Below are 9,982 nucleotides of genomic sequence, written 5' to 3' on the forward strand. Positions count from 1 at the left end.
CATGACCTCACCAGACTCAGAGCCTCTGTGGGAAGAGGGGCTGTGGTCAGGCCGCGTGTTGGACAAAGAGACCGAGGCCATGTCACTGCCCAGGGTCCCCCGAGGGCCCAAAGCCAGGTCCTCAGGGTGGAATGCAAGGCTGGGTGTGTGCCGCCCTCACCCAGAGCCTTAGTGCCCGGGAAACAGGGCCCCCCGGGGGAGTCGGCCCACGGGGTCCCTTAGGGTTGCGGGTGATGCTAACCAAGGACTGATGGTGAGTACAGCCCAGGCAGGGTGAGAGGGGTGGGGAGCAGAGCTCATGGGCACACCTGTGGGCCGCGTGCACACACGGTGGCCTGAGGCTGCGGAACCTGTCAAACCCTGCATCACTGGGGCTTTGGGGCACGTGGACCTCAAAGTGGCCAGAGCTGGGGGCCACCGCTGGTTTCTGAGCAGAGGAGTGAGCCCTGGATCCTGGCAGGGATCAGGAAGCTTGACAGTCAGAGGTGTCTGTTGGCTTCCCGTTGGGCCACCGTGCTTGTGGTCATTCACGGGGCTGTTTGAAGGCAAAGCTGCTCAGATGTCGTGGCACATCCCGGGCCATCACCCTGTTCACATAGCTGTGGCTGCATCTTCTCAGACTCTCCAGGGGAAACCAGGCCTTATGGGTCCTGTGTCTTCAGAGAAGCAGCAGACATCAGCACGGCCTTCCCAGGTGGCTCAGCGGTACAGGATCTGGTTGCCAAAACAGGAGATGCAGGAGGCCTGGATTTCATCCCTGGAGGGGGAAACGGCAACCCACTCCCGTGTTCTTGCCTGGAGAATCTGGTGGATAGAGGAGCCTGGCGGGCTATAGTCCATGGGGTCACAAACAGCTGGATGACTGAGTGGCTGAATACCAACAACAAAACATCAGCACAGAAGAAAGAGGCCCGTCCTTCTGATGGCAGGAGAGGGGCCCGCTGCCCCGTCCCGCCCCCATGCATCCTGGAGTGCTGCAGCCACGAGCTCCAGGGGACTGAGGAGGAAGGACGGGCTGGGGTCCACGGTCCTGGGCCCAGTGCTGCCTTCGTCAGAACCACCGACGGCTCTACTCCAGATCTGTGCGCCTCCTCGTGTGTACATCCACCTCAGGGGAAAAAAGAGCCCTAAAGAAGCACTGACCTGTGGTTATTGTGTGTGTGCGAAGCGTTCAGGATGAAACACACTGATGCTTGAGGCTCACTTCTAGACGCATACGGTATGGGACGGACTGTTGGTGGGTAGACAGGCAGCCAGAGGAGCAGAAATGAATGTTCGCTGTGGGATCTAGGGGGCTGGGTGTGCAGCTTCACCGCATCATTCTTGCTAAATGTTTGGGGGAAAAACTAAAATACCACCAGAACGGCTTTTTTTTCAAACAGGTGGAAAATACCGCGGATTGGCGGGGATGTCAGTGAGTCAACACAGCCATTTGGTGAAGGATGGTTGGCGAAAGTGATGAAGCTGAGCATAGACACTCCCAGGCATTAAGGACCAGAGAAGAAATCCCTCTCTCTGTGGGATGCCAATAGAAATGCTGAAATGCATCCCCAGAGAAATGCCGCACATGCTCGTGGCAGCTCAGTGCGCCCTCGTGGCCCCACACGGCCAACGGCACGTTAGAAGGGTTAAACGCCAGCACCAGGGGGCATGTACTCCTGGAATGCAGTGTCTCAGCGGTCTAACGATAACATGATGTACCACGGTAGCAAAATCGAGGAAGAAAACTGCGCCGCTATCTCAGCGGAGGCAGAGAGATCAGTGGACAAATCTCAAAACCTTTTTCTGATAAAATCAGCCTACAAACTGGAAATAGAAGGAAACTCCATGAACTTAATAAAAGCCGTATATGAAAACTCATAACTGACATCATCCTCCAGGTAAATGGCTGAAAACATTTACCCTAAGATCTGGAAGACAAGGTCAACGCAGTAGCGGAAGTCCTGGCCAGAGCTATTAGGCAAGAAAAGCAAATAAAAGACACCCGAACTGGAAAGGAAGGGATAAGCTTATCTGTTTGCAAATGACTTAATATGTGAAAACCCTAAAGATTCCACCAAAAAGGCCTCTCAGGAGTAAAATGAATGTGGAGAAACAGTATTCGTGTGGAATCCGAAAGATCCAGAATAGCCAACGCGATGCTGAAAAAGAAGAAACTGGGAGATCTCATTCTTCCCTTTTTCAGGACTTACTTCAGGTTGCTGTTGATCCGTTGCTGAGTCGTATCCGACTCTTTGTGACCCTGTGGACTGTAGCCCGCCAGGCTCCGTTTTCTATGGGATTTCCCAGGCAAGAACCCTGGAATGGGTTGTCATTTCCTTCTCCAAGGGATCTTCCCAACCCAGGGATCAAACCTGCATCTCCTGCTTGGCAGGTGGATTCTTTACCACTGAGCCACCTGGGAAAGTCCTTATTATAAGTTATAATAATTGAATCAGAGTGGCGGTTGCACAGACTTAGAGACTGGTGAAATAGAACAGAGAGCCCCCAAAATACTCTGGTACCGCCAGTACTGAGCGGGAGAGAGCCAGTTACCAAGGACTTCTGCCCGGCAGTTCCCTTTGTTTGAGTTCCAAGGCCAGCAGGATTCGGCTCTGCTCTTAGAAGTGGTTAGGTTTTCCTCTGGGGAGGGGCACGGGGAGCTGCGGGTCATGCTGATACCTGATCTCAGTCCTAGAAACAGGGCGTGTTCAGTCTGCAGGGAATAATGGTGAGCTGTATGCTTACAACATGCGAATGCTTTTGGGTATGATAATTATACTTGAAAATGGTAAGTTAAAAAATTGGATTCGTATCAAGCCCGGCGTGAAAGAGGGCGTCAGCCCGTCGGGTCTCCCCTGACAGGCGCGTGCTCGCTGACCTCTGCTGCTCCCGTTGCAGGCAGGCTGCGGCCGGGGCCTGACCACTGCAGCGGCGTCACGGTGAGGGCGGAGGCCCAGGGCTACACCGCGCTGCTCGTCAGCTACAGGCACGGCCACGTGCATCTGAGTGCTCGCGTCACCATCGCCGCCTACCTGCCCCTCAAGGTGAGCCCCAGGCCCCGCCCTCCTCCTCCCCGGCAAGAATTACCCGTCCGCTCTGGCAAATGTGCGTTAAATCAGAGCAGCTCCAGAGGTGCTTTTCAGTCAGGATTCGGGAGCCTGTAGCAGAGCAGGGCCTGCCTGAGGGCGGACGGTGAGTGCTGGCATCCGTGTGGATGAAGTGACCCCACAGGGATCCAAACGGGGGGCTCCAGGCCCACTCTGGAGTCACCCCGCAGGGTCTCCAGAGGGCCCTGCGGTGGGGACAGTGGCCCTGGCGCATGGTATGGGTCCTGGGGCCTCGGGGCTCTGGGGCCAGCCTGGACGTGCCCCTCACCTGACGCCAGGGTCCCCTGTGCACACGCGTGCAGAAGGCGTGAAGCATGTTCCCGCGCAGAGCACGCTGCCTTTGCTGTGACACCAACTCCCGAGCCTGAATCCAGGTCCCACAGCAACTCTGCAACTTTGGTTTAATTTCTCAGGGCCTCAGTTTCCTTGCCTGTAAAATGGGTTAATGCAGCACCTGCCGACAGGGTTATAGTGAGGAGGAGGATTTGAGCAAAACCAGATGGGCTGAGCACCGTGCCCGGGAGGTGGCAAATGCTCAGTAGGGTTAGTAGTTAACGTGTGGGCGAGAAGGGCCTGGCCCTTCCTCTCACGTGGGGTCGTGCAGCCTCACAGAGACCCTAGCAGGGTGCGTCTGCACCTCTGGGCATGTCGGTTTGGGGTGTGTTTCCTTCTCCCCTGCCCCACCAGGAGCAAGCTGAGGGACATTAGAAACCGTCATCTCTGAACCCCTGGCCCCGGGCACAGTGTCTGATGCAGGGCAGACAGCAGCCCAGGGTTGTTTGGATTTTTTGCTGGGATGTAATAGACAGATAATGTTCTGTGGTTTCATTAGCGCAGCTCAGTGACTTGAAACTTGTCTGTACTGTGAAACCATCACCATAACGAGTCTACTTAACACCCATCACCACACATAGTCACATGGGTTTTCTTTTTGCCCGCTCCTCTTGTCCTCAGAGGTACCATCCTCTATACCCTGTCTTGCACCTTGCTCCTTTACTTGAAAAACAAAGAAGGTGACTGCAGATCTCTTCACATACACACGGGAAGGGCTTTGCTTGCTATTTGGTCATAAAGATAGGCCAGTTTATCACCCTGCTGACGGCTGTTTGGGCTGTTCCCATGCTTTCCCCTCTTAAAAAATAACGCTGCAGTGTGCAGTTCTGTGCCTGCAGTTCGTGTATTCATGGAGCCCTATCTTCTGAGTCCATTCCTAGAAGGGATGCTGCTTGGACAGGGGATGAATAGGCCTGTGACTGTGGCAGACATTGCTGAATTTCCCTGTTGGGGTTGTGCCATTTCCCTATCTTCCCCAGCAGGATATGAGAACACATTTCTCAATGATACTGTACTTGAAAGTTGCTGAGAGAGTAGATCTTAAAAATTCTTCTCCTCACGAGAAAAAAACATTAGTAACTTTGTGTGGTGACAGCTGTTGACGTACTGCGGTGATCTTTGACAATGTGTGCAAACATCAAATCGCTGTCCTGTACTAACAAAGCTCATAGAAGGTTATATGTCAATCATATCTCAAGAAAACAGCTTCCTTTTATAAGAGAGTATGTGTTTAGGACTTCCCTGGTGGGGAACACTCTGCTCCCAACGCAGGACATCAATCCCTGGGTTTGATCCCTGGTTGGAGAACTGGATCCCATGTGCCACAGCTAAAGACCCCACGTGCTGCAGCCAAGGCCTGGCACAGCCAAAGAAAAAATAAATGACATGCACATGTTGCTACAGACTCATCAGCAGTGTGTGTACTCAGACTTTTGATTTTTGCTGATGAGACGGCAGAGAAATAGTATCCAGTGTAGTTGCGATCTGCTCTTCTTAAAATATTTTACTTTTTTCTACATGGTGTTTCGTTTCTCACGTGGTTGAGATCACGCTATAGATACGAGGGGAAACAGACATGCCCTTCCTTTATTGGAGCCTGTAAGCCAGGAGTGGAGACAGACACCCAAACAGATCCTCCTGGCAGGACGGAGAGCACCACGTGGGGCAAGGACCAGAGAGTGAGCCCCCCGCCCGGCGGGCCTGCTCCTCCCGGGGACACGCAGACTCTGCTGCTTTCTCCCACAGGCTGTGGACCCCTCCTCTGTTGCCTTGGTGACCCTTGGTTCCTCGAAGGAGATGCTCTTTGAGGGTGGTCCCGGACCCTGGGTCCTGGAGCCTTCCAAGTTCTTCCGCAACGTCACCTCAGAGGACGCGGACAGCATCAGCCTGGCCCTCTTTGGGCCCCCTGCCTCCCGGAACTACCAGCAACACTGGATCCTCGTGACTTGCCAGGTCTTGGGTGAACAGGTGAGAAGGCAGCCCCCCCAGGCCGACCCTGGCCAGAGGAGGGGTGGACAGTCATGTCCCCGAGCGCCCTGCCGTGCCTCGCACCCTCGTTTTGTCTTAATCCTCAAGATAGTCCTAAGACACAGCTGTGGCCTTTGTACCCATTCCACAGGCAGGCAGACTGAGGATCAGGGCAGGGGGTGACTGACTGAACACCAGGCAGGCCGAGCAGGGGGCAGGACCCTGATGCGTGCTGGCCAGTCCTGGGAAGCTGCACGGCATCCCCTGACCCTCCTCTTGGAGCAGGCCCGGTTCTGTCCTGTTTGTAGGGGGCTCCAGGGCACGGCATCCCCTGACCCTCCTCTTGGAGCAGGCCCGGTTCTGTCCTGTTTGTAGGGGCTCCAGGGCCCCTGCCGGAAGGTCCGTCCGTCTCCCATCCACGTATCCCTGGACTGTTGTAAGCCCTTGGGGTGGGTTATCACCGCCATCCCCATTCCGCAGAACAGCACTGTGAGTCCAGGGGCTCCCAGTGGAGTGGGGACTCAGCCTGGGCGTGTGATGCGTCTTCCGCCCCACTAGGTCATCGCCCTCACGGTGGGGAACAAGCCCAGCGTCACCAACCCCTTCCCGGCGCTGGAGCCCGCTGTGGTGAAGTTCGTGTGCGTGCCACCCTCCCGGCTCACGCTGACGCCTGTCTATGCCAGCCCCCAGCTGGACCTGTCCTGCCCGCTGCTGCAGCAGAACAAGCAGGTGGTGAGTGGCCTCCGAGGGCCAGGCAATGGCTGGTGCTGCCCCTCCCTCGTCGGCACACCCATCCTGCCCGGCGGGTGCTTGTCTGGGGGTGCCGTGGGGTGCCAGGGGCCTGTGCTGTGGCAGTGTCAGGAGAAAGGGAACCTCTCCAACGCCAGACTCAGCCGCTGTTCTCATCCCCTGTGGCAAGAGCGACGTATGTAAGTCCGGGATCTGGGAAGACCCGGCCCGCTGGGTCCACTGTGAGGCCGGAGCTGGGCGGCGCTCAGGGCGGCAGGCCCAGCCCCAATCTGACTCGTGTGTGTCCGCCTCCTTTGAGTGATGTGGGGTGACAGCGGCCTCCAGGGCTACTAAAGGCATAAGGGGAGCTGCACTCACGTCGGCGCTCAGAGGGTGCCTTAGGCACGTCACCTTGCTCCCTGCTTCCGTCCTGCTGCGGCTTCCTGTGCACCCAGAGCGAGAGCTAGAGTCATACCCCTGCCTCCTGAGGCCCGCAGGCCCCGGGACCGCCCATCACCTTCCCCGCCCCACCTCCGTCCCCTCCCGGAGCTGGGGCAGCCCCGTGGTCTGGCTTGCTCTTCCCTGACTGGAATGGTCTCCTTCTGAACGCCCAGGCCCTCTCCTGCCTCCCTCAGCTCTTCACTCACACATTACCTCCTGGGAGGGCCTTCCTCAGCCTTAGACCCTGTCTAATGTGTGTCCCCGGGCTTCCCTGGTGGCTCAGTGGTAAAAAATCTGCCTGCAATGCAGGATCTGCAGGAGATGCAGATTTGATCCCTGGGTCGGGAAGATCCCCTGGAGAAGGAAATGGCAACCCACTCCAGTATTCTTGCCTGGAGAATCCCATGGACAGAGGAACCTGGGGGACTACCGTCCATGGGGTCGCAATGACGGAGGATCGAAACAAGGGTAACAACGGGTGTCCCCAGCGTTTCCTCCTCTGGTTTGCTCCTCCTCCCCGACCCCTGCCCCCAGGCACTTGACATCCTAACGCTATAGAATTTGCAGGAAGGCAGACCTCAGAGATAGCCTGGGTCTGGTTCTAGACCCCCCAATACAGCTTGAATATTGTGAGAAAACGAGTCACGTGAACTTCCTGGTTCTCCAGTGCATTTAAAAGTTATGTTTATATTATCCTGGAGTCTGTCAAGTGTGTGGTAGTGTTACGGCTAAGGAAAACCACGTACAGACCTTAATTTAAAAGTACTTCATTGCTAAACAACGCTGACCACCATCTGAGCCTTCAGAAGTGAGTTGTGGTAGTAATTTCAAAGGCCCCTGACCACAGATGCCCTAACAGATACAGACAGTAATGATGAAAAAGCCTGAAGCACTGGGAGAATTTCCAAAATGTGACCCGGAGACGCAAAGCGAACAAACGCTGCTGGACAACTGGCCCTGACAGGCTTGCTCTCCGCAGGGCTGCCCCGACCTCCAGGCCACTGACCTCTGAAAACACAGATGCCGCGAGGCAGAGAGGGCTGCCCCGACCTCCAAGCCACTGACCTCTGAAAACACAGATGCTGCGAGGCTCGGCGCGTCCGAGCTGCGCCTGTGCTCGTCTCCCTCTCTGTGGTTCTAGAGCGGGGCCCGGCTCAGGCTGGGAGGCAGGGGACCCCCACCCCTCTAGGCTCGTGTCCCTGCCACCCTCTGCTCTTACTCTGCAGACTCACGTGCCTGGGGACCCCAAACCCAGGCGTGGTGGACAGGGCTGGGAGGAGTCAGGCGTGGAGAGCGGATGTCCCTCCAAAGCCCCCTCCCTCCGGCTCGTGCCCCGCCAGGCTGGTCAGACCGCCTCAGTTTCAGAGAATAAGATAATCAGATCCCTGTGCATCCGTCCTATCCATAAGCGCTGGCTGCTCACCAAGAGGGCTGTGTCTGGCCGTCGGTCAGCAGTGACCTCGGGGTCCGCCCAGGGCTGTCTCTTGGTTGAAAGATGGCGACAGGGCAGCGAGCACGGCTCTGCGTGGGCTTTCGTGTGTCGTAGATCTTGCTTGAACAGAGAACTGCCCGGAGATCCAGCCTCCCTGGGACTGCAGAGTCCGCAGCCAGGCAGACAGGGTCCCTGTGATTTGTGGTCTCGCAGGGCCCTGGGGAGGATAGATCCCTGCCATGTACGCCGGTGCCGGGTCAGTTTCGCTTTATGCCCCTCCGGAGCCAGAGGCCGCCCTTACGTGTTTGCAGAGTAAATCACTGGTGACCAGGCGCTGAAACGGGGCTGACCTGCCACAGTGACAGATGGGGGCCACGCTCCAGCCTGACCCCGGGCTTCTGAGCTGGGCGTCGGCCGGGAGCGCCGAGCCGGGGCTCGGATGGAGCCACTGCCCGACTCTTGCACAGCGGGGAGAGGCTGCACAGCGTCCAGGGAGGCCCATGGGCTTTAAACTCAGACCAGACGGTCCACCCCAGAACCTGTGTGACCGTGGGCGAGTGACTCAGCATCTCTGAGCCGCCTCGGCCTCCCTGTTCGTGAATTTGGGGGTGCTCTTGCCATCGCAGGACCAGGGAACCTGCAAGTGTGCGTGACGCCTGGTCCCCAGCCTCGGCACTGCCGACCCTTTGGGGCGGATCCTTCCTTTTTGCGGGGGCTGTCCTGTGCGCTAGGCAGCACCCTGACCTCTACCCCCGGATGCCAGTAGCGCCCCCTACTGGCAACCAGTCGTGACAACCAAAAATGTTTCCAGACGTCACCAAGGTCCCCGTCGAGAGCATGGGCTGGAATTGGAGGCCTGGTTGTGTAGGACTGTCAAGGGCACCTTGACAGCAGCAGTAGCGAGCATCCCTTAGCGAGTCACCCCCAGAAGCTCACCAGGACCCCCATGAGCCCACACGGTGCGCTGTGTGGCAGGGACAGGCCTGCCCAGCCCGGGGTGTGGCCCGTGGGTGAGCTTGGCTTCTTGCAGGTTCCAGTCTCCAGCCACCGCAGCCCGCTGCTGGACCTGGCCGCCTACGACCAGCAGGGCCGCAGGTTCGACAACTTCAGCTCGCTGAGCATCCAGTGGGAGTCCAGCAGGCCGTTGCTGGCCAGCATCGAGCCTGCCCCGCCCCTGCAGCTGGTGTCCCAGGACGACGGGAGCGGCCAGAGGAAGCTGCATGGTGAGCGGCGGCCCCCTACCGGCGAGCTGGGCGCAGAGAGGGGCGGACGGCTGTGGGTGGGGGGCCGGGACCCCCTCTGTCCAGGACTGATGCCCGGGGAGCGTCAGGACTCCTCTTTAGTCCTCACACGTCTGCGAGGGAGAAACGGACTCTGGGTGGGAGGTGGGGAGCAGCTCAGGGCACACGGTGGCTGAGCTCAAGGCCCAGCTTGTGCACAGACCGGGCTGGAGCCCAGACCCGGCTGCTCCGAGCTCTGAGACACCCTGACGCTGTGTTGGAGACCCTCAGCGGCCAGGACCTGAGCCATCCCCTCCAGCTCCTCTGAGCAGCTCTAGGAAGCTTGCTCAGGTCCCCTCAGCTCTTAGAGGTGCACACGGTATGCCCCGTCCCCCAGTTTCAGGGCGGTGGGAGACTTCAAGCTGCACACCAGGTACAGGGAAGGCGGGTCTTCGTCACAGTCGGCTTCCCTCTCGCTCTCAGGCCTGCAGGCCATTTCGGTTCACCAGGCCTCGGGCACCACGGCCATCTCTGCCACCGCCACTGGCTAACAGCCGCCGCACCTGGACCTGGCCAGAGTGACGCAGCCGGTACCGACTGGGGCCCCCGGGGCGGGCCGTCCTCCCGCTTCCCCACGCTCTGCCCAGTGCTCCCGGGGTCCTGAGGCTGGCCCACTGACGGGGGGCGCCTCCTCACTGGCCCTCATGCCTCAGTCTCCCCTCCTGTGCTCCCTGCAATCTGGTGACGGCGGGGGTGGGGGGGTCCAGCTG

The 9,982-nt window shown here is 58.2% G+C and overlaps 1 protein-coding gene across 1 annotated transcript in view; it reads left to right on the forward strand.

Moving 5' to 3' along the window:
• Window positions 1-9,982, forward strand: part of NUP210 (nucleoporin 210kDa) — an 80,317-nt gene that overhangs the window by 28,690 nt on the left and 41,645 nt on the right. The window contains 5 exon segments of the mRNA XM_010862529.1: window positions 2,881-3,026; window positions 5,169-5,390; window positions 5,949-6,122; window positions 9,023-9,215; window positions 9,696-9,802. Coding sequence (XP_010860831.1) covers window positions 2,881-3,026; window positions 5,169-5,390; window positions 5,949-6,122; window positions 9,023-9,215; window positions 9,696-9,802 — 842 coding nt within the window.

Source organism: Bison bison, unplaced genomic scaffold (genome assembly GCF_000754665.1).
Source record: "Bison bison bison isolate TAMUID 2011002044 unplaced genomic scaffold, Bison_UMD1.0 scf7180017864482, whole genome shotgun sequence".
Classification (NCBI taxonomy): Eukaryota; Metazoa; Chordata; class Mammalia; order Artiodactyla; family Bovidae; genus Bison; species Bison bison.